This window comes from Epinephelus fuscoguttatus, linkage group LG21 (assembly GCF_011397635.1).
Source record: "Epinephelus fuscoguttatus linkage group LG21, E.fuscoguttatus.final_Chr_v1".
NCBI lineage: Eukaryota > Metazoa > Chordata > Actinopteri > Perciformes > Serranidae > Epinephelus > Epinephelus fuscoguttatus.
Genome location: NC_064772.1, coordinates 32,194,340 through 32,219,704, shown reverse-complemented (window position 1 = coordinate 32,219,704; position 25,365 = coordinate 32,194,340). Strand labels below are relative to the sequence as shown.

The 25,365-nt window shown below is 42.0% G+C and overlaps 1 protein-coding gene across 1 annotated transcript in view; it reads left to right on the top strand.

The window, feature by feature from the left end:
- odad2 (outer dynein arm docking complex subunit 2) overlaps positions 1-25,365 on the top strand; it is a 56,674-nt gene that overhangs the window by 10,954 nt on the left and 20,355 nt on the right. Inside the window, exons 8-15 of the mRNA XM_049564741.1 lie at positions 5,079-5,296; positions 5,862-6,011; positions 8,555-8,708; positions 18,698-18,844; positions 19,221-19,430; positions 22,222-22,455; positions 24,323-24,433; positions 24,542-24,696. Of these exons, the coding sequence (XP_049420698.1) occupies positions 5,079-5,296; positions 5,862-6,011; positions 8,555-8,708; positions 18,698-18,844; positions 19,221-19,430; positions 22,222-22,455; positions 24,323-24,433; positions 24,542-24,696 (1,379 nt within the window). The remainder of the gene's footprint in view (positions 1-5,078; positions 5,297-5,861; positions 6,012-8,554; positions 8,709-18,697; positions 18,845-19,220; positions 19,431-22,221; positions 22,456-24,322; positions 24,434-24,541; positions 24,697-25,365) is intronic.

Sequence of the window (25,365 nt, the reverse complement as noted above, 5' to 3'; positions counted from 1 at the left end):
GAGCTTTCCAGTGATACCACACACATCATTGTGCTGTCATCCCATCATGCTAAAAATCCAGATTAATTGTCTACAAAACAAAAACCTGACAAATTTCTTTACAATCCATTATACAGATCTTGTTGTCAGTCACTTCATATGATGAGGAATATTGTATCTTACCACGTCTTAGGCTTGCGTGTGTTTGTCCCTGTCTATCCACATTTGTAGTCCAGCTTTCAAGATGCAAATATCTCTATATTGTCCAGCTGACACTCCATCAAACTTTGTATGACAAGACCAGGCACTTCACCTTTGCGCACCCAGCAGCCTAATTATGCATGCATGACAGGGCCGTAGTCACCATATACATTGAGGGGGACATGTGTTCCCCCCAATGCCCAAAATGCCCCCCAATATATAACTGAAACTAAAAAACAACAACAAACTTTGTTTACTGCAAACAAAGTGGCAGATATTATCTTGGAGGACATCATTGCTCTTGGTTGACTATTTTTCTATGATCTTAGATGTAAATATTGCATGTTTCTTTCAGATAAAACACATTTTTGACTTGTGAATGAGTCAATGGAATTTCTTGCAATAATGAAAAAATACTGGCAATCATGTCCGCCTGGCACAAACCACATGTTTTGGACAGCTGTGAAGTGACAGAATGTCCCAGCATCATGGTTCTTATATTGCCAGATTCCAGAGAGTCTCCCCTCTTCATATATGGCAGAATATGTCAACTTCCAACTTGCTGTGGTGAGATACATGTAAAAATGTAAGAATTGAGGCACACAGATTTGTTTTTTTCATTGATATAAAAATTAATATAAAATACAGGCACATAGAAGGACATGAAATGATGGCAAATCTGGTTAGCCCAGATTGTCCTGAAAAAACAGGATACTGCATGTGTATGTAACCTTTATAATGACTGTGATAGCACTGTGATGAGCTTAGAAGTAAAGGCAGTAAAAATACCCCAAAAACACCTAGGGCCCATAGGGTTAACTCGCGTCAAAGTGAGCGGCCTACGCGCCAAACGACTGCAAAATACGCATGGCAGCCGTGATGTGTATGCGTGCGCGGTGTCTGCAGCAAGTATACTTCTCGCATTAGACCAACAGGACGCAGAACTATGAGAGGCACACAGCAACTGCGGAGCAATTGCGAAGCAACTGTGTGCATGTTGTGTTGAGTGTATACAGGAGCATAAAGAACTTTTTGAAAGGGGAACTATGCCCACTTTCAAAATTAATACATGTTAGTTTTATGGACTAAGACAGTCCAAACATATTAGTAAACATTAACAAATCAATCCCGAATCCAAAAACTAGAGTGCCAAAACGCAAATTTGTAATTCTGTTTTAGAGCTGAGAACACTACAATCAAATAAAGTTAATTTGGGAATGAAATAAAAAGGTACAGAGGTACATACTTAATGACATCACAAGTTTGAAACCCACTTCTCTGGTTTCTGGCCTTGAAAGAAAGAAGCTCATGCTAAAAAATATTGATTAAACTGTCCTAGGTCATGGGAATAACATATTGGAATTCATAATTTAGGTGGTTCTTCCCTTTAACGTTGTTAAAATAAAATCAAATAGTGCACACAATAGAACAGCTCTTGTGTTTTATCTGTGAAGCTGTTACTGGTGTGTGTGACTTCTTTACAGTTGGTGATAGATCTAAAGGTGCTACAGTAAGCTGGAGTGGGGTTAGTGAAGACTTTAATAAACCAATGAGTAGTGCCAAGCTGAAGTGTGTTAAAAAAAGACATTCAGGCTTTTATGTTTTACGAGTCCTGTGTGAAGAGTGATGCTGCGAGTCTGAAAGATCTAAAAATGATGGACAGCCACAGTAAAAATTGCTGTGAACCAGTTTGTGGAGGCACAAATCATTGTCAAGGTCTTTTTCTTCTGGATTCTTTAACTCCTTTGATATGTGCCTCGCAGTGTCCTGTAACTTTTGTTTCACTCTCACCGCTGAATATTTTCTCTCTGCCTCTACTTGAGCTAATCACCTTCATATGACGGGGTCAGCTTAAAAACGCATCGCTTTGAAATTCATTTGATTGATTGCTGACGACAGCAATCAAATGGCGCAATATGCATCCTGTGTCTGAGATATTAAGTAATTGCAGTCATTCCTGTGGACATGATCCATTCCAGTTTTAATTTGAGAGAGCAATAGCAGCGGTGTCTGTCAGAAACACAATCTCGCATAGCTCCGGCTCAGTTCCCTGATTGCAACTCAGAGAGCCCAAACTTGCAAGGCGATAGCCAAAGATAACAACACCTAATCTCCAAACATATCTGCTCGTTTCCAAAGTGAGGAAGCAGGTCTTTTTTAACAGTTCTATTAGATTAGACAGCCTCAATCAAATGAGCAGAGGCAGCCAAAGGAGACGGGGGCTGCAACACGGGGAGGAAGCAGACTCGCCTTCTCTGTTCAGTGTTGTGGATTCGTTTTGACATCACAGCGTGATTGGAAATTGGACATGTGGTGTGTTTGCATGCACAAGACACTCGCTGAAGAGCAAAAACTCCCTGCGTTGTAGATTTGTTTTCGTTCTTCACATCCTGAAATTAATATAGACCGCCTCACTGTCATAATCAGTCAGTACAGACTTTTGAATCTTGCCACTGACAGATATTTTATGGCCAATGGCTGCAGATTTGCTGCCCTGCTGATTTTCCATCAGTATGGATCAAGTCATTAGATACACGTCTACCACAAACACATGTAAATAGTTTGAGTTTAGGTTTTAGTAGTCAAATGAAGAAATGAAAAACGCTAATGATTGAATGTCACCTGCTATAAAAACAAGTTTAGAACTGCAGGCATCAGCTCGGCTTAACGCAGCATTCGTCTCCAGAGCTGTAGTGTTTTCAGATGCAGAGAGGCACCTGCAATAGGACTTTATACTGTGGCATGTCAAAGAATGTGGAGTGTTCCCTTCTGTGTAAGCACATGGACTTTGTCCATTTCACATATAATAGAATTAAAGAAAGTTGGTTAGCCTAATAAAGTCAGACTGTGGGTCTGTGGTTGGGTGAATTGACTTGTATGTTTCCAATAGCAGGTCACTTTGTGTTTTATGAAAAACAAGTCTTTGGAAAAGTGATTGGGCATGCTTGGCTCCGACTTGTGCGTGAACACAAGCCATACAAATACATCTTAATTCTTTTTCCCTGCCTTTTAAAATGTTGAGCTCCTAACAACCAATGACAGTCTGAGCTATTTCTGCAGAGCAGGTGTCTGTGATTAAAAATTCTCCTGCCTGCAAACCATTCATATGTGTCTTATTGGCATTCGTGTATAGGTTGTAAAGTTTGGTATAAGACCTTCAAAACGTCAGAAAAAAAAAATCATAACTGAATAACAGTGACACAAAGGCGTTACTTTGTCTGTGCCAAGCTGCAAGGTTTTAGGTGGAGAAATGTATAGAAACAATAAAGTTTTTGATAGTGTTCAGCCAATTAACGGAGGGGGACCTCTTCTGTATAAAGCATTGGGAAAGTGTTATTTTATTCCAAAACCCCAATAAAGACTGAATTGTTATGCAGGTCTGCGTATTGTTGCGAAAGAGCTTTTATGTGAATTTTATGTTTTATATGTGTCACTGATACTGCTCTGTAGTTTTTATATGCTTCTTCTCAGAGTGAAACGGCCAACACTTTGTCAGCCGTTAATATGTAATGTGTCTCTAATAATGAAGAGGGAGGCATCGTGTCAGATGGTGGGTGGAAAATATGGTTCAGCCTCACAAGAGGCACAAGTGAAAATCAAAATGAATTTTTTAAAGGTCCAGTGTGTAGGATTTAGAGTGGTATATGGGCAGAAATGGAGTGGAAAGTATGTTTTCCTTTGTGTATAATCACCTGAAAATAAGAGTTGTTGTGTTTTTGTTACCGATAGAATGAGCTGTTTGTATCTACATAGGGAGTGGGTTCTCGTCCATGGAAATTGCTGTGTTGCAACATCATGTTTCTGCAGTAATCCGTAAGGAACAAACCATGCACAGGCTCTAGATAGGGGCATTTGTGTTTTTGTGTCAGCCAATATAATTTAAAGCCCCTCCCCGACGAGCCGGCAGCGTCCGAAAAACACGTGACTCTTAACGCGAAACTGCTTTATTCAGTGTTTCTACCGGTTTAAATCAATGGCTCCATTTGTTTTGGAGAGGAAGAGACCTCTGCGGATAATTTAGCTTCCGGTAAAAAGCTAGAACACCAGAGACAAAATGATGACAACATTTAGATATTTGGAAAACTGGAAAAAGGTGCAGTGCAGCAACAGTGCAGCAGTGAAGAATTGAGTCTGTCGCCACAATCCACCAGCAGTGATCACGCAAACAATGACAACACTTTCACAGTCTCATATTGTGATGCAGCTCAGTTCATTTCCACTGGGTGTCGGCACCTTGCAGGTTCACAAAAGGGCCTGTCTCTGACAACCAATCACATCTGTTGAATGCATGCATCATACCTAGAAACAGGGTGAATCACACTTCCACATCAAGGTAAAAGTTTCTGTCTCTTTCTTGCCCAGAATTTTCTCAGTGCTTTCCTAAGCTAGGGCTCCTTACTAAAGTTTTTCATGCTAACTGAGGAGCTCTCTGAGAGTATTTTCAGAATGTCTGTGAATACGGCCCCTGGATTTTTTGAAGTTTTTAGCGAAAAAGGTGAGCGCACCTTCGCAGGTGCTGGGTAACGGGCTCGGAGAAACTGATATGTAACATAAAACTGCTTTATTCAGTGTTGTTATCAGTTTTAATCACTTGGTGTGTTTGTTTTGGAGAGGACGAGACCTCTGCTCATAATTAGACTCCTGGTAAAAACCTCCTGAACAATGAACACTGGAGGAATTCTTACTGGGAGAAGTTTCAGCTAGTTGCCATCTGCAGTCCTCACCACTAGACGTCACTAAATCTCTCTGAATCTCAGACAGTGTTCCTTTAATAAGCATCGTTTGGAGAAATTTACAACCTGAGTACATACAGTTTTATAAATGAAATTTATTGTATATTTCTCTGAAAGAGTTTTTTCCTCACTCTCCAGTCTTTGTCTTTTTCCACTTACCAACAGGATTTTGCAGTTCAAGAACTTCCATCAACACAAAAGATCCAGCATGTGGAATCGGTTGATGCAGAGGAACAAGGCCAACCCCAGAGGTCTTACGAGCAACAGGAAAAGAATGTGCATGAGAAGGCGAGGCAACAGCATACGCCGAACAAGGCAGGCGGCGAGAAGAAATATGAGCCATGTCCGAGATGGAAGAATCTCGGTCTCGTGTCTCCATGTGGGTATGTGATGATTCCTCTCGTAAGATGTGTCCTGAAATATCTTCAGGCTACCGCATACTGTGCGTGATGGGGATCCCTCTCACTGAGGAGATGAGCTCTAGATGACGGCGGTGCCAAGCCTTCGTCACATGTGCTCAGCGTGTCTGCCAGCAGTCGCACATTATAAAGAGATGGTTATATGGTTTATAAATTTTAGAGCAAGTGCAAATATTCCTGATTACACAATGATCTGAGTTAATGGATACGTTCACAGTGTGGAAAACCTTTTGCTCAATTACAGACAGAGACGTTGGGAAAAAGTCTTAGAAAAAAATCCCCAAAAGATCTGTCACATATGGTCTTTGATTGATAAATAGATCTAGCAAGGGCTGAGCTGTTGCAGCTGTACCTTGTGATAACTATACCCATTTGAGGAGAAACTGGCTCAAGATAAAAGTATCCCAATTGCTTAAAAAAATGCCCGCTGAACCCCTTGTCTCAAATTGTTAAATAATGATTATGTTAGAAAAATAACCGTTTTCAAAATAGAAGCAGGCATAATGACTCTTATTTCACATCATTATAGTAAAGCAGAGGAAAAGAAGCCCAGTAAGAGCTCTGGAGAGGAGAAGTCTGGTGAAGTACAGAAGAAAAAGCTGGGACCAGGAGCCAAGAGCAAGATGAAAGCAGAATTCTCTGTGTCCTCTTTACCTGGACGCCTGTCCTCCCAGAAAACGTAAGTGTCCCAGATCAGGTGGCGTTTGTGATATAAGGGATATTTCTTTTTCTGCTGGGGAAGTAACCTATCTAAGATTTAGCACTGATAAGAGAGCGAAATGCAGTTTTACCAGTGGTGACCCCAAGAAATAAAAATGCTCCACCCCCCCAGTGCCTCCCCCCAGCTTAGATAACTGGAGGCTGATATTACTGTGTTTCTTAAACTAGTGCAAAGGTAGTGGCACTTTGGGTGCGTGTCCACATAGAGTTTTTCTTCAACAGAAAAGTGGTGGCAGGACGCTGGGGAAAACTACATCCCAGCGTTTTTTTTAAATGATGTACTTCAAATGAGTATTTCTATGACAATATCTTGACACTAACGTTAGCTAGGTAGTTAATGTAACGTTACATTAATAGAGGGTTGACTACACAGTTAATAACAACTTACAACTGTACAGTGATAAAAGCACAGTGTCACCAACAACATCCTGTGTCTACTGTCCGATCTGCTCCCACAAAATGAGCTTTTCTGTGTTTGTTGTGACAGTAGACAGTAGCCTAGCTAAAGAAGCAGCAGTAGAAGTGCCCACTAGTAACCTGGGAGAGCAGGCGCCCCCTGTACAAAGGCCATGTCCTTGCTGCAGTTGCCATGGGTTCGATTCCAACTCCAGCCCCTTGTTGCGTGTCATCCTCTCCCTCTCTTCCCATTTGATGCTAGAATTTTCCTATCTAATAAAGCATAAGTGCCCCAAAAAAAGAAGCGCTCGGAGCAGCTGCACAAAAAAGGCGAAGCACTCCAAAAAAAGATGCTGCTGTGGCACATTTTCTCTAGGTGTCTGCATGGGGCCACATACACTTTCTCCTTATTGGGAAAAATTGAAAAATGATGCTGGCACTGAGAAAGAAAACGCCATGTGGACACGGGCTCAGAGGCACACACTGGTACCAACCATAGACTGTGTGTAAAGATGGATGACACGTCTCTACTTCCTCTCACTGTACAAAAATGAAGCCAAACTATCCCGGATACAGGCACTGCTGTCTTAAGTTGGTGATTCCAATGGAGAGTCTGCACAGTAGAGATCTCCATGGTATTGAATCCCACCAATATGGCTGTTTGACCAATTTCAACCAGCGCCATTTATCATGGGCACAACTGTTGGCACACACAGCTGTCCATCATGACGTTGAAACCCCTTCTTATAGCATTAAATAACTGATTAAAACCATTCTGAAAATACACTTGAACATACATCAGTGTGATAAGAACTCCCTACAGTGACAGGAACCATCTTTGGGAAAAAATTATTCGGCCCATGTCTGCTAACACAAAGGGGGTGGAGTTTATGACCTACACTGCAGCCAGCTAATGGGTGGAGGGAATCACGATGTTTTGGCTTCACTTTCAGGGAGCTGTCATGCAACCATGTCGGCATAGCTTGTGGGGAAGGGGGCTAAATAATGCTCCAAAGTTAGGCTAAATTTTGATGAGTGAACAACTGGCGTGGCCATTTTCAAAGAGGTGAAAAAACAGAGGCCGCACTCTGGACTCCGCTCCCATAAATGTTTCAACTAGGCTATATACTTCAATAGCATAATGGAATTCCTGAAATTCAGTTATGCTTTTTGGTTTTGGTTTGCCACCTCAAGATTTTCAGTGACTCAATCTGGTCATCCCTATGAAAAATTTCTGGGGCACCGCTGATGGAGAATCTAATCTGAAAATATATCAGCCATTGTCCTGAACAAGAACCTTCATGAAAGCTTTTTCCTCCTCTGGCTCTTGGCAGCTCCGGCTCCTCAGCACTCTCCAAACGTGCACCTGCCAATGTATACGGACCGCTCGCATCATAAATTGACACTAGCCACTGTTAGCACCGATAGCATCCTTTGCTGCTCATCAGTCAGTGTACATGCAATAAAGACCCCAGGGTGCATTCACTCAGTCACAGTCATGACTGCACACCACCCAGGACGGAGTGTAGGCCTGGAAGCTTTGTGAAGGTCTTGTTCTGTTTATCATGTTGCTTCCTGGAAAACACTCCCTCATATCGGCTGGCTCCGTCTGATAATACGCTCCCCTGGAAATGCTATCTGTATGTACATGGGAACTGTCTCTCAGCGGCCCCATTTGAATATGTACCAAATTTCATTGCTCCACAGTGCCCAATTTTCATGATACAGTTATCCAAGTGGCCCAAGCAACTTTAAAAAGCCATCTGCATTTCTGTTTGCATCAGTAGCCTTGCAAGAGTCTTAACTCTGTATATGATGACCACTCCAGTCCTCCCGTGACATTATTCCAATCTGTATTTTCCTGCTGCTGAGATTCTGAGGAAGTTCAAACTTGACACTTGCAGTTCAAAATCCTTAATGGGTCTCCTTGTGTGGGATGACCATGCTGTTTTTCCATTTAAAACAACGGAAAAGAGATTTCACGATATTAAATTCTATCCCTTTGTCTGTCTGTGTATTGTCTAGTTGCTACACTCTCCCACACCTCTATGGATTCTTATCAGTGGTCAAAAGTGCAGCGTTATCTGCTCCTTTTTTTTTGTTCAGTAAGACCCCGGCAGGATCCATGCCAGCGGACGCTTTCAGTGAGAGTTCATCTGAGAGTGAGGAGGAGGAGGAGCAGCCAGAGCGCCGTCAGGAGAGTAACACAGACCTGCCTTCTGAATACTGGCAGATCCAGAAACTGGTCAAGTACCTCAAGGTATGGGAACATTACCTTACACACTGTTTCCTTCCTCAGAAGGATTTCACCCCAAAATAGCGATTTGTACAGCGAGCTGTGCTACTGCAAGTGAAAGCAGGCCACTACTGACAGGAAACAGTAAAGTCCATGCTCTTTTCCTGTCATCTGTTCAAGAATTTTGATGCTGTCCTGAGTCAGTATTCAAATTTCAAAAACTTCTTCAGAATCTCAATGAGTGGAAAATATTATTAGTCAAGGAGGTGCAGGAGGATAGCTGGTATCTTAAAGGGTCATTTTCCAATCAAATAATCCCACCTGTCTGTCTTGCCTCAGTCATATCAAGGTGCCACTCACTGAAGAAGAGGGTGTCAGGTTAAATAAAGTATGTATATTTGAAGCAGTGCTCTGTAGGAAGATGCTCATTGAAGTGGTTGGCTCAGCTCATGGATTCCTGGTTTCTGACACAGGCCTGTTTGGTTGCACATGTGAGCCAAGGCACAGGGGAAAGAGCTGTCTGACGGCAGCAGCTGTACGCGCTGTTTGCCCACACCGCAGAAGCACAAAAATGAAGCGCGCCAGTGATAGGTCTGACAGGGCATATGGTGAATATTAATGTGTCAAAACATGGAAGGGAAAGAAAAAGAAGATAGAAACGCCAATGACCCAGACTGGCTGGGAATAGCTCCGACCACTTGACTTCAGAGATTACCCTGCTTCACTCAGTGGTCCCTATTATCTATTTATCTGGACAGTATCATTCAGACAGGTTATATTAAAACAGACTGCGTTTACTTTATTCTGACAGGAATCTGTTTTTTTGCACATTGCAAACCTGTCGTCATTTATTTAACTGTAAAAATACCTTAAATGATGCTTCAACTTAAAGAAAATAAAAGTGGTTAATGTTATTTCAGTGTGTTGTAATGGTCGATATTACATATTTTAATACAGTTTGGGATTTCTTGATATCACTACCAGATTTCTGTTCTGCGGCTTGGTGCAACCGAGTAAATCTTTTATAGAAAACACTGCTGTGAAGTTCAACTCTTGGTAGATATTTTTAGCTTAGCAAAATAGAATATAATGGAAGGAAATTCCCCCTCTGAAAGCAGGCTGCAACTCCTTTCCAGAGAGGAAAAAAGAAGATGTAAATGATATGAAAGAGGCAAATTCAAACACAAAAAAAATCCTCACTGGTTTGTATATTTTGTGCTTTTTCAGCGGGGTTGCGGTGCGAGCTTTAGGTTGGTGTGTGTGTTCTCTTTTCAACAAGATGCAGCACTGCAGCAACCAACATGTCCCAGCTTTCTATCTGTCTGGAAACCACACAGCGCAGTTATTTATGGGGTTTGTCCAGTAGTCATTTTATAATATCATTACCATCAGACGCTGAAACTTACCATGAGCCAAGTTAAATATCTGTTTTATTTTAGGAGGAGATCTTTTTCCCCCCCTTTCCCCTGCACTATAGACAGCCGCTTGTACTCTAGGAAGTTTAACACTCTCAGAAAGCGACACATGGATGTTCTGTTTTGTGTTTTAATGATATTTATGTAGGGATATTTACCTAGGATTGCGATGTGTTTGTTTTTATACTCCTATGACTGGAGATCTGTGCCTTTAAAATCCAGCGTGTAGATTTCAGTCTGTGTCTCGCATGCATGAGGTTGTATGTACGTCTTCAACACACTGACATGGAAAACTTATTTTAACATATTTCTCCTTCCTTACTCCAGTCTGTAAGGCATTAGGGCCACAGTTAAAGTATTCTGTAAATTTATATTCACAACATACAGGCCTTCATTAAACCAGACTGGAAACAAGCTAAATCACAGCTTTTACTAGTCAGGACTGAATAACCTCACAAGTTAAGCAACAAGGCCAGTAAATGTCATATGCGTATTTTGTCTCAGTTTAAATAAAGACAAAATTCTCCAGCTGCTATCGGTTAGGTGTGCCCGTGGCTCTCTAAACATAAAACAATTTTCATATTTTCACAGATGTAAATATTGTGTCTGATACACAATATGTTACTAGTTAACTGATAAACATGCCAATATCAAGTGTTGTAAACATTTTCATAATTTAGTTGTTGCAATAAACATCTTTTTTTTTTTTTGACTGAGCAGATGGCTTTTCCTCATCTCCTCTGAACAGTCACTATGAAATAATTCACCAGATGTCTTTTAGAAAGTGTCACTATCACTGCAGCTTTTCTCCTTTCTCTTTAAAACGGTGTTTTCTGTAACTTAAAATTTATCTGGAAAGTAAAAGTGCTGCAGATTAACAAGCTTTGCTGGGTCCTTGACACACATGGTATTGTGTTTAGCCCTCATTAATGTTGCTCCCCCTCTGCTGGGCAGTCACAGTACTACTGCCCTGCTACTCTCTCATGAGAACCATTCTGCTAATTGCCACACTAAAACTAATCTTGTCTCCAGTGTACAGGAGCCAGTATCGCCTCATTTTCTCAACAGAAGCGTTTTGTAGCTAATTATGTTCTAAGTGGTTAAGCATTTTAAAGCTTTTTTGTATAATAACTACAGCACTTAATTAAGACATTTATTTTTTAGTGCCTGTAATGCATTTACAGCATGTCTAATCTGGAATTTACTTACAAGAATAATTGCATCATTTCATTCTCATGAGCTAAGCAACTTTCAACTCCAAGCCCCGACTAGACGTTTGCTCAGCGTGCACTGTGCTCATTTTATGATAGAAAGGCCTATTAAGTGATCAAGTTTTATGTTATAGGAGATCCTATGTCAAATATGAAGCGAGAAACAACCAGTAATCATTCATGCTATCCCTACAGTACCTTTCCCATAGTGGAGCAGGAGATTGGGTTTGTTCTTGTCATTAGTAGCCTCCCTTCTAAGTCTACTGGAGACTGCAGAGAAGTATGAAACCTCATGCATCCTCTATAGCTCGACCTCTGCCAAGACCCACTACTTCTCTCTTACGCTAAGCTTTATGAAGCGCTGGCAGTGGCCCGAGTCCACCTGTCACCAGTCCAGCAATGCAGACATATGTTCTTATGTGTCTGAGCGCTTATACTCAATATGCACGTTTACCCCTGCTGGCATGAAAACACACACACTCATGTACAAAATATATACAACTAAACAGTAACAGTACTAATAAAAGGACCTGAGGTCAACAGGGTACCATCGACAGCTCTATTAACCCCATTCCTACTCCCACATGCTTAGTGCTGTGATTTATAGGCCTGGAGTGGCTCAGGCAGAATCCAGTCTGCTGCTCCAGAGTAACCAGACAAGAATAAGACCTCCATTCAGTAGTGTGAAGGCATCAGCTCAGGCCGAGACACCTGCAGTAAAGGAAGAGACAAAATGCGTAAAGCATCTTTAAGTGACTGATTTTAAGGTCACCTCATGAATGGAATCTGATCCATCATACTGCTTAATCTCTTCTAAATCCATTTCTAATTATGTAATTCTGCGACTGCCAGACAAGGTGATAAATTCTCTCAGAGGTGTTATTGTAGAGGTCATGAGTTGCATAAGTATCACTATTTTGGAATATTTTTGCCAAATACCACGTCATTAGATATTCAGTGAGGCTTAAGGTGTCTTGCAGTTTTTCCTGTCGTCTCTTCCTAACGTGGTGTTTTGAATTATCAGTTATATGTTTGGTTTTTTATCAACATCTGCTGCGTGGCTCTATGGAAGGCTGTGATCTAGACTTAATCATCTCAATAACTATCAAACCGATTTCAATGAAAATTTGTGTAGACATTCGTAATCCCCAGATCAGGCTTAGGTGGTCCTTTGACTTTTTCTCTTTTTTGGCTTAGAGTGAAATATCTTGACAACTATTGGATGGACTGCTGTGAAATTAGCTACTTTGATGATTTTCTGACTTTTCCTCTAGCGCTACTAGAGGAACCTCTTATTTCTTTTCCGAATTCCAAGGGGTGTTATCAATGGATTATCAACACGTGACGAAGCACGTAGTGATCAATGACCTGGGGTCTCTTTTATAAACATTGCATGTGACAAAATGAGGCCTGGAAGAGGCGTACGCCACTTCCCATAGAAAGGTTGTGATCTATAAAAGCAGATTTGATGGGAGAAACTTTGACCCATGCTTACGAAAATGTTTGAGACAGGAAATTGGCGACACAGATGGTGAGGTGGAAGCCTGATTGTGGAAATTGGGGAATATTTTTTGGTGCACACCATTTTTGGCTTTTGTTGGTACGTATTTTTCAGTATGGATCCTATGTGAGTTTTATAAATGAGATCCCAGGTCTGCTCGGTGTACATGGTTAACCAAAGCACAGCAGCACCATCCAATTAAAGCACATTAAGGACTTGGCAGGGCAAAAATAATGCCTCAGCTACCAAACAATGTAAAGAGCCTACAGCATGCAGAGATTAGCTAGTTTATTAAGAGGTGCCGTATTAAACTTTTGCCAAATCCTGTCGGAAGTAGCGCAAACAATGTTTCATCTCAAGAAAAGCATTAAGTGCAGTTGATTTTTCTACTGACATGATAGCAGCTACATCAGAAGGTCCCACATCGGCTGCAGCCATGTTCGTTGTTTCCAAAAATGCCTCAACAGGGCTCCTCTGTACAGTCTTTGTCTCTGACACGCCCCCATATTAGGAATACAGTTGTGCTTGGCCCGTCAGATCTCAAAATGCTGGGATCTGTCTAAAGCGGAGGGCAGACGTGACGCATCTGTCAGAGCAAAGAAAACATGAGCTCACAGATTTTTCTGGTTCCCAGGCAAATCATATTTTGTACATATTTGGACATCATCAGGATGAATCATACTGACTTTGGTGAGTCCCTGACTTTTCATCTAGCTCCATCACTAGGTCAGTGTCAGTTAGCCCTATACTTTTTTACAAAAATACCTGCAAAACAAATTACATTTCCATCAGCCTCACCTAAGTTTAGTCCTAACTAGCAAATATTAACATGCTAACAAGATAAACTAAGATGGTGAACCTAGTAAATAATAGCTGCTTAACACCAGCAGGTTAGCGTCTTCACTGTGAGCATGCTGATGATAGCAGTGCTATGCGTCAATACAGCCTCACATCGCTGTTGGTGGCGCTGTAGACTCTTATTCTGTGTCTCAAATTGCATACTTCTGTACTTACACTTAATATTTTGAGTGCATAAGTGGGTTCACACTGAGAAGTATGGAAAAATGCAGTGCACTATGAGTACCTGGATGGTGCACTCAAAACGGTCAAGAAGTTGAGTGTGGAACTATGGACACTTCTCGCCCTCAGTGGTCGCCATCTTGGCTACGTAGCGGAAGGGGAGGGGACACTTTTCAAACTGGAAATGGTGGCCCAGGACTGTGCGGCCGTGAACGTCACTGCATTGTACAAATACATGTGTTTTTTGCACTAAGCACCACTAAACTGTTGTCAGGTATAAGCCAGCAGTATGTTTGTTGGGTTAATTTAGCAGTCTGTAATGATTTGGTACCACGAACGATAACACGAATGCTAATGCTAGTTTGCTAACTAGCTAATTGCCCTGTCGAAATTCACGCACTACGCCCATGAGCACATACTGTAGTGCACATAGTATACTACTTGGAAGTGTACTAACGGAAGTATGTGATTTGAGACACACCATTAGTCTTATTTTACATGCAGTGAAATCTATGAATACATTAATCACTGCTGTTAGCAATAGCAAATGTCTTGAGCAGTGGGAGCTCCCTCGGGTTTATGAAGCAGACTCGTAAAGATTTCATTTGGTCATGGCATACAGTAAGTATGCAGAGATAACATATATCCACCAAGACAGACAGTGCACAGATATTAAACTACTTTTTGAATTTCTTGTTCAGAGGTGGAACAGTGGTTGAATTAGTTCCACTTTAAGCATCTGCCCTTATCATGCTCAGAGAGTCAAAGATCTTTCATCATAAAAGATCGTCAGATGTTGTCAATGTTTTAAAGAATGTCGACAATACCTCAAGACCAAAGCTAACAAAAATGAAAGCACATGATCTGTTTTCTGTTCTCCCAGCGATCACTCCTAAACATAGCCTTTTTGTTGTTTTTACAAGGTAGAAACCTCGCCTGCCGACTCCTTTGAAGAGTGAGAATGGAGGAGACAAAGGGAGCAGTAGATCCACTGCTGTTAATGGGCAAGTGGTTCACATTTAGGCTAGCATCGTGATATGGAGAACACATGTGGCCGTTATCCTGCTGTGTCAGAGCACTGCTTTGTGAGGGAGACATGATCAAACACCACTTGAGACTCTGGTATAGACCTGCACTGATGAGCCGGCCGCTCCAACAGCTGCATGAAACCGATTACTGCCCCAGCCCTCTATGCAGTGATGGGCTATTTTCTACTCACATGGGTAGCTGATAGCAGGACATGTTACATTCTTACGTTTGGTTGAAATAACGTATTTAGGATGGCTCTGACATCTCAAATTGTTTGCAAAGTGTGCAACTAATAAAGGCTTATGGAGCTTGGAACAGTAGAGGCGTCCTTGAATCCAGCCGGTGAGAATTCTGTCTGTGGCACGTTCAAACCACTGCGAAAAGAAATAATATTTGATTGTTCATTTGCCAGGAGATTTTGGACTGGACGTTTCAGTGTCACATATCAAAGCCATGTAGCAGGTCTAGTGTTACAGCAGCAAACTGTTGCATTTTCGTGCCATGAGCTTCTGTTTTATCTGACTACCGATTTTATTTTTTTTTACCCTTCTCGTGATCAAAACCATTGCATGTCAACAAAGTTTGTTATGCAACTGTGTATGATACAGACTAAATATGGTGATATAAAAACACCATTGCTGCCTGACTGGACAATATTTCAACCATCCCAAAGCACCAACCCAAAGACTGGTATTTTAAGTGCCATAATGCTGTCAACATCCATCCACAGCTGGGACATTATGTGGATTTATGCATTGTGAGGGGAACCTGTAAAAAAGACAAGATTTTAGACACTAAATTTAGGAGAAAACAGCAAAGATGGGACCTAGTCATTGTTTTGCAAGTCACAAATAAGTCTCAAGTCTTTGCATGCAATTCCCAATTCAAGTGCCAAGACCTAAACTTCAAGTCGTAATGCACTCTTCAACAACAACATAATAACAACAGAGTAATAATATATATATAAGACATGGGTGCTTTTTCAAAATTGTATTCATTTCAATCAGGAGAGACAGAAGAATGAAATAAAGATTTAGACACCAGAGGGAGGTTATTTGTGATTGTTGGACATCTGAGCGGCAGCAAGATAAATCCCCCCTAGTCTAGACACTGGTGGAGGAGGTGGTGGCTAATGACTTTGGTTGATGACTGCTGAGGCGAATAGAGGGTGCATCCAAGAAGAGTAGGTGGTGATGAGGAGGTGGAGGGTACGCACAGCAGCAGCATGAAATAACTGCAGCTGAAAAAGAACCATATTTAAAATGAGGAACAGTGAGATGATAGGCTGACAGAGAAGGTGTATCGTTGTGCTATTGTTTTCATGGTGAATCAGCTGTAGAACAGTTAATGGCAGCCCTGAACACTGACAGCTGCGTGCAAGGAGTGAATGACAGGGTGAGGATGAAAGTTACAGTCCAAGCATGAAAAAGTATTGTCTTCCTAGCTGAACCTTTGCTCGAGCAAAAGCTTGTTAAATCAAGTTGGGGTGAAGTTGTTATGTCTCCGTCAGTAATTTTCAACCAGCACATCTTGCATACTGCAATTTGTTTTTTACTGCAAACCACGTAACTTTTGCACACCAGTGAATATATCTTTGGATACAGTTTTTTTCCAAATGGTGCTCCGTAACATAACAAAAGTTCCTCATGGTTCTCTCCTTCAAACTAATTGGATGCTGCTGGATTAGTTCAAACAAAGTGGATCCGGGAAAAGTAAGTGTCGTCTCACAGGGAACAGATGGCTTGAATGTTAGTCGATTCAGGAAATATAGGGTTCAAATAAACACAAGAAGTTTGTGCTCTAGAGAAAGGATCAACACTCAGTGAATAACCTAAGCCCTATGATAAGCTAATATGGCAAGGCTTAACTATACAAACCAGTGAGCAGTGATAACTAGCATGTCTTTGGGGTCATCGGGTGGGAACCTCCTTTCACCAGTGTTTCGTCTAGTTGGTCCCACGACACCTCCAGGAGGCTAGACAGTGATCTCTGGCGTCCCAGAGACACTCTCCTAATGCCAGCTCTCACTGCTCCCCGCACCAACCCAGTAACCTCCTTTACCTTACTTACACATGGCTTTCTCAGCCCAAACAGCACTGCCACCTTCAACCAAACCCAGGATATTAATTGATTTGTGTAACACTTTTTAAATAACAGTTTTTAATCTTTGGGTTTAGGGGAAAATGTCAAATAACCATCCATCCATCCATCCATCCATCCATCATCCATCCATCCATTTTCATCCGTCGTGGGGGCAGCAGGCCGAGCAAAGCACCCCAGACGTCCCTCTCCCCAGCAACGCTTTCCAGCTCCTCCTGGGGGACCCTAAGGCGTTCCCAGGCCAGATGAGATATGTAATCCCTCCAGCGTGTTCTGGGTCTGCCCCGGGGCCTCCTAGCAGTGGGACGTGCCCCGAACACCTCTAACAGGAGGCGTCCAGGAGGATCCTGATCAGATGCCGGAACCACCTCAACTGTCCTCTTTCAACAAGACGGAGCAGCGGCTCTACTCCTAGCTCCCTCCAGACGTCCGAGCTCCTCACCTTCTCTCTAAGACTGAGCCCAGACACCCCACGGAGGAAACTAATTTCGGCTGTTTGTATCCACGATCTCATTCTTTCAGTCTCTACCCAGAGCACATGACCACGTCGAAAGACTGAACCCTTTACAGTTGTCCAGGTTCAATTTCAACCTGCAGCTCTTTGCTGCGTGTCATATCCATTCCGTCTCCCCCTTTCCTGTCATTCTTCAGCTGTACAATAATGGCAAAAAGCCAAAAAACATAATCTTAATAATGACTGTTAATATGTTCGCCAGTGAAAGTGAAAAAAGCCATCCCCAGATTCACTTGTGTTTGGTGTTTCACCTTCCTGTTTTTGCGTTTTTTTTTTCTGCACCGTGTCTCTTGGATGCCTGCTGCTTACGGTCTGGCATCTTGTCGACACCTTTTTATAAAGCTCTGACCTCTACTATGTGCTGAAAGAAAGAGTGCTGAAGAAGAAAAAGAAGGAGAAAAGAAAATCCAGGCAGAGGGCAGTCTCTGCAGATAAAAACACTACCACACGCTGAGAGTGGGTCATAAGTGATGATTGAGAGGGCTTACGTATATCGTATATTAAGTCCAATCTAAAGCCATCAAATTTGTGAGTGGAGTCTGACTCATGTCCAAGTCATGTGCCTTGAGTCTACACTTCTGGAAAACTGTTGAATACAGTCAGGGTCTGGCACTGCCGCACACATCAGGATTTGACCACACATACCCAGTTTTAAATCTGTGTATTTTTGTAGTTGGCATATTATTGCAGTTAAGTGGCAATAAAACCCTAATCAGTTGTCTGCCCCATGTGTGCTGAGGGGCTTGACTTTAAATCAAAGAACCCCCCTCAAAACACTTGTTGACTTAGAAGTGTTGTAGCTACTGAGTTGCTAATCTCTGGGATGCAGGTCTAAAATGATGTGTGTGTGTGTATAGCAACTGTCAAAACATATCCTGCTTTTGAAATGCTAACTCATCATTTAGTGCTAATGGTGTTCTTTTTTATCCGAGGGGGCAATGCCTAATGGTTCCTGGCTTGGCACTGTTGTCAGAGGCTTGGTGCTCTGTTAGCAAATCATTTCTTTCCATCAGTGTTTACCAGCACAAAGCTGAACACTTACCAGGCTGTGGTATAAACAAAACAGCCCCAGCAGGAGTGGTACGAGGGGGGAAACAACAGAGGGAGAGGGAGGGTGGGAGGGTCTCCTCTTCCAAATGTCTGCCTAATGTTTAATTTTCGCCTCCTGTCTTCCTTTTTGTCTCCCCTTTTTCATTCATTCATGTTGGGCATTATTATTTCAGGGAGGCGACCAGACGGCCACTGTGCTCACTCTGTGCGCCATGATGGACTTTAATTTGATGCAGGAGACGTGCCAACTGGCCATCCGGGATGTAGGTGGCCTTGAAGTCCTCATTAACTTGCTGGATACAGATGAAGTCAAATGCAAAGTGAGTAGCTGTGCCAAAGCTGGACCTGGATGGCCTGCAGGCATAAACAGAGCCGGCCGTGTGTGCCAGCCTGTGTTTTAGTTACAGAAACACTACTGCTGGGTAAAGCGCATGCCTTTAAAGACACGGGGTAGCAATTATTCTTCACTGTGCCTAATGACTTGTGGGTGCTTTTTAACCTGATTTTATTACAGCTTTTTGTCCTGTCTGTTTTTAGTGGAAATTTGGGTGAATGTTTGGCTACTAGATATTGATGTATGTGCTCTTACTACAGATGGAGGCCTCATGTTGGCGTAGACACAACAGCTTCTTTTCTATAAAATACATTTTTAAAATATCTTTCTGAGTGTGAGGGTTTATGTGTGTCTGGTTTCAGATTGGATCTCTGAAAATCCTGAGAAAGATAAGTCATAACGTGCAAATCCATCGAGCCATCGTTGACATGGGAGGCCTGCAGAGCATTGTGAAGATTCTGGACTCACCGGTCAAAGACCTCAAGGCCTTAGCTGCTGAGACCATCGCTAACGTGGCTAGGTTCCGCAGAGCAAGGAGAACTGTCAGGCAATATGGCGGCATCAAAAAACTGGTGAGCACAAGCACAAGCACAGAACAATGTAAATATAAGCTTAGTGTAACAAATAAAAGCATTAAGAAATCCCTGTAATTCCAATCTGAAGAGCAGCAGGAGAGAGAACTGCAGACATGGGGCTTTATTACAGAGACTTCCCGTATCTTAAATCCTGTCATTACTCAGTTTAGGATGACATTTAGGAATTTTGTAATACAGAGACATGTTTCCTTACTGCATTCGGGAAAAAATCCTATCTTATATTAGGATAGGGATTTTTCCAGAGGTTGGACCATGTCATTCTTTTGCAAGTTACAAGTAAATCTTTAAGTCTTTGCACTCAAGTCTCGAGTCCCAAACTTTAGGTTTTGAGTCTTAAAGAAGTCATAATGCGCTTTTGACCAAATTAAATGCCATTTCAACAACAGAGCAATGATATATCCAATTCACAAAAATAGTGAATGCGTATTTAAAATTTGAATTTAATTGTAAATCAAGTTGGTCACCAAGTAATTCAGCCGTTACGCTAACGTTAGCCAAGCATTAACTTGCTAACCATGTTAATGCCAAAGGAGGTTGGAAGCTGTTGCGTCTCTTGGTCTGACCTGCATGTTTTGCGTACTGCAGTTCATTTTTTGTCGACCCCACGTAGTTTCTGTTCACAAAATTATCTTTGGTATCATTTTTTCCAACTGGTAGTGCGTAAAATAATGTTAGTTCATTGTGGCTCTCTCCTGCAACTTGATTGGATGTTGTTGGATTGGTTAGGGGAAAGTGGATCTGTGAAATTAAGTGTCAGCCTAGTGGAATTAATGAATGAATGAATACTGTTATCATTAGTTGAGTCAAGTAATGAAGGGTGATGAATTGATTTGTGGCACACTTGGGTTCAGAGACAGGTATCAAATATTTTCAAGTCTAAGGGGCCGATCACACCTACAGGTGGCGCAAGAAACGCGGACACTTCAAAGACACTTGAAATGCCTGAAACGCCCTTTCAATGAGCGCTCCTTACGAGGAGCGCCTGTAGAGCGGGGGTGCGTGCGAAACCGGGCGTTCAAAACATTGAAAATGGACCCAAGACGGAGCTATGGTGCTACTGGCGCCTGACGCCCAAAAGTTGAGATTATTTCAACTTTCAGCGTCTACAAACACGCGTCTAAAAAGACACCAGAAAAAGAATGTGCATCTAAAAAGACGCCAGAAAGATGCTCGTCATAAAAAATGCTTGAAAACCAGTCAGACGCACCGTATTGTAGGGAATCAATTGTTTTACTGGTGTCTCGTTTCTAGCGCTCCTTGTAGGTGTGATCGCCCCTAAAGCCCAAGTCAGGTTGCAAGTCTTTTTTTGATTTTGTCAAGTGGAGTGACTTGAGTTTGAGTCATGTGACTCAAGTCCACACCTCTGGATATTGCTGAATGCCCCCTTCATTTTCCATAACCACTTATCCTGTTAGGGGTCGCAGGGGGGTGGAGCCTATCCCAGCTGACATTGGGCGAGAGGCGGGGTTCACCCTGGACAGGTCACCAGACTATCACAGGGCTGACACATAGAGACAAACAACCATTCACACTCACATTCACACCTACGGAAAATTTAGAGTCACCAATTAACCTGCATGTCTTTGGACTGTGGGAGGAAGCCGGAGCACCTGGAGGAAACCCACGCTGACACGGGGTGAACATGCAAACTCCGCACAATGTTACAGTTAGGACTTCTTGAGTTGAAATAATATAGGAGGTCTGAGATAGGATACAGCCGTGAGTTTAGGAAAAAGAGATCTCTGAAACTCAAGATAGCACGAGCAGTTGGGATATTTTTTTCTTTAACAAGGCCCCAGAACCTGATCTCTATGTATTGGTGCTTACAAAAAAATGTTCTGTCCTATGGTGACAGGTTTTCCATTAAACACGAGTCTGTTTATGTCTGTGTGATTTAATACAAACTTTTTTGTACCAAACCACAGACACCTTGGAACCTCTGGAAAAACAGGATGGTGCCTTATTGTGATGTGATCCACATTTTGCCATTACTATTTTGTTTAAAGTATAAAACACATGTTGCTGGACTACGCTTTGATGCACAGCAAATCAATCACCCATTCCTGCCCTTTTCACACTGTTCGCAAATGCCAGATAGCGGCCCATCCATCCTTTTTCACCCAGCCTTTGAAAACAACAGAGTGGGTGCTGTGGTAAAACAGATAGAATGTCCCCTACATCCTCTGACCTGCATTCATGTTTGTTGACAGAGGGACCTGTGATTAAAGCCTCCATGCCTTGTATATTTTCCTCAGCCCCAAATCGGATGTTCTCATGTGCAAGTCACTCACGGAGGCAGATTAATTTCACGCTATGCTATGAGACCACCTTTGAACTGTGCTGTGTGTAATAGCTTTGCCTGCTCTGTCTCACTGGCCAGGATCTATGGATTAGAACACTGAATGATGGCCATAAACCGTCACACTGGGCTTTTCGGGCCTAACATCAACATCTATCCTGACAGTTTTCCACTCCTAGCATCTCTGGCTTTTTCATCCTTGCAGACCCAGTGGTAATAGAATTTTAATTACACCCTTAATCACAGCCAACAACTTGCTATTCCCATCTGGAGCCATCCATTATCACTCTAACCCTGCAAGCAAACTTTTCAGAGTCCTTGAATTTATGTCAAGTTCACTGAGTTTGTGTAAATGTCTGTGTGGAAGTTTTCTGCTTAAATACGTGTGGTCTGGCTGCTTGTTTGAACACATTTTTATGTTTGTGTTTATCCACATGTAAGTCTGGGTCTCTTGTTTTCTCTGCTCAGGTAAAGCTTCTGGACTGTGTCCCTAATTTAGCCAACCTGACTGCTAACCAGGAGAAGGATGTAGAAGTGGCTCGCTGTGGGGCTCTGGCACTGTGGAGCTGCAGCAAGAGCACCAAGAACAAGGAGGCCATCCGTAGGGCCGGGGGTATCCCTCTGCTAGGACGACTGCTCAAGTCTCCACATGAGAACATGCTTATTCCTGTGGTAGGAACCCTGCAGGAGTGTGCTTCAGAGGTGAGAGGAGCCACATACTGTATATTATACGTAATGTTTCCAAGACATGGTCTGTGTTATAACATCTACAAGTCTGTGACTAATGTAGAATGAATTTATCTTTGTTTTAACAAAGAGGAAGGTCATTAATATTCCATTTTTTCTCCCGTCAGCTAATCCAGTTAAAGCAAACAAACAATGAATTGATCCTGCCAACAAATATTGTGTGTGTATCCAAAGCCTGATGTATTTTATTGCTCAGTGCCAAAGAGCCTCATTGTCCAAAAACTATTGAAAACACATCCAAGAGCCACACTGGGTGACATCCTTCACTACACTGAACACACACACAACGTCCTGTTCCCCGAAATACTCACCAAACATCAAGTATGAAGATGAAGATATACTTTATTAATCCTTGAGGGGACACATGTAAGCCCGAAATACGCACACATGCACAAACTGCCCATGGACAGGTGTCCCGAGCAGTTGGGGGTTCAGTACCTAGCTCAAGATGCATCCACCAGTCCACGCTCCATATTGGTCCATACAGGGACTTGAGCCGGTGACCCTCTGGTTCCAGAGCCAAGTCCTAATGGGCTGAGTTACTGCATATGTGTTAAACTGCAGCTGAAATTACACTGTAGTTTGTAACAGTTGCACTTTTTAATAATTACTAAATTGTACAGTATCCAAGTGTTTTAAGAAATTACTTGAAGAACATAAATGCATTTGTGAGCTTTGAGTATCCTCAGAAGAAATTGTCTTGGGGCTGAGTACCACAAACAGTCAAATCTATTTAGAGATGGACTAGATTTTTTTAATAATGAGAAAATTATATTATAATGCCAGCTTTATTCTTGAAACAGTCCCAGTAAGATTGAAAACTAAATATATGTATATAGAATTGCAGCAGGGTGTGCAGAATAAGAACTGTAAATACACAATAAAAGTTATAAAAATATGTGTTTAAAGGGATAGTGCTTTATGAGGTACTTATTTAGTGTTGTATGACAGATAGTTGATGTCAGTTGGCACATCCCCTGTTTGGAGAAGCGGGCAGGAGTACCACCAAGGAAGCTAAGCAATATACTGCTGTGGATTGGGGCAGCAGCAAAATCTATTTTAGCCACTTAAAAGATTCTATATCAGTTTAAGTATAAGCTATATTTAGAATATTTTGACTGCTTTATTTTGCCGGCAGGCAGTGATGTCCAACTGGGAACTGAAGCCATTATATCGCTCTCTTCAAAGCCAGACTCTATTGAGAAAAACAGTGATTTAACAGTGCTGAACACGTGAACTGCTGATCTACTGCCGCCTCGATCAGAGTTTGTTTGTGTCATGGTGTGACTTTGGCTTTTGAAAGGGTTAGTTTGGATTTAGAAAAATAACACAAAAACACAAACTAACTAACTGATCAAGGCAGAGCTAGACCAGCAGCTCCAGTGTTCAGAATCTAAAAGTAATGTTTTTGTCAGTGGAGTTTGGTGGCATTGAGGAGAAGAGTGAAAATACTCTTAATATAGCATAGACTCAGACTGATACTGAATATTTTGGTAGGACTTTTTTAGGTAGCTAAAATACTTTTTGCTGCTGCCTCCCATCCACAGCAGTATACTGCTTATCTTCTGTGGTGGTACTCCTGTCTGCTTCTCAAACTTGGGTCGTGCCAAACAACATCTACTATAGGGAATACACTGACTATGGGTGAGTACCTCATACAACCCCACTTCAATAGATCTGAAACTATCCCTTTAACTTAGAAATATACAAAATTCTAAAATATTTAAGGGTAAAAGATAAAGATTTGAAGTACCAGAGTGTCACATGATAATGGATAAGTCCACGTTGTTCATGATATCTGCTAATTGTTGTGTCACCACAGGAAAGCTACAGGATTGCCATTCAGTCTGAGGGCATGATCAAGGATTTGGTTAAAAACCTGAGCAGTGACAATGATGAGCTACAAATGCATTGTGCCAGTGCAATCTTCAAGGTAACTCTCTTTCACGCTTCTGCACTATGAAAAGAACAGAGTCAAATACTCATACTTTGTCTCTGGAGGACTTAATGTAGATTGTGACCGTCTTCATTTGCTTCGCAGTGTGCAGAAGACAAACAAACTCGTGACCTGGTGCGCACGTACAAAGGCCTGCAGCCGCTGGTTTCGCTGCTGAGCAAGGCGGACAACAAGCAGCTCTTGGCTGCTGCCACTGGAGCCATCTGGAAGTGTTCCATCAGTATGGAGAATGTGGCTAAGTATGCCGGACTCAGGGTCTCACCTTATTACCTCCCATTAACACACGCACAAAGTTAACATACCACAGTTACAGAAACTCATTGTAGCCACATCTTTTTGGTATGTATGAGTGTGTGTTTGTAATTAGTGGAAACAGATTAGTATGACTTTGATAAATCGGTCATTGTTCATAGGAGCAACAATCTAATGAGCCTCACTGTGAAAAAGGGTTAATATCAATTAGGCATTTCATCCACATGTGCCCATGACTATCGGAAAATATGTTTCTGAAGATGATGTGGTTAACAGCAGGCTTCTAGTATGTGAAAACAGAACACCAATAAGGGGTTCGACTGACTTGCGTGCATTATGGTCATCATACCATCAGCACATATGTTACTTTTATTGGGGGCTCTCATTCATTCATGACCAGCTGTGTCACTCTTTCCACTCACATGCTGTTGTCATATCTCATTTTACTCCACCATTGTTTCTGGTTGAAGTGATTACTTGCGTAAAATGTAAAGTTTTTGTACGGATTCTATTAGCTCTGATCTTTTATGTGAGTGTTTGCTGCTAGAATTCAGTCGTTTCCAGCGTTAACAAAGGCTCAAGTCAACGTGCTGATTTTATAGACTCCAGTGATGTGTTAGTCAAGGCCTGTTAGTGTTGCACCGAACGCAGGCATA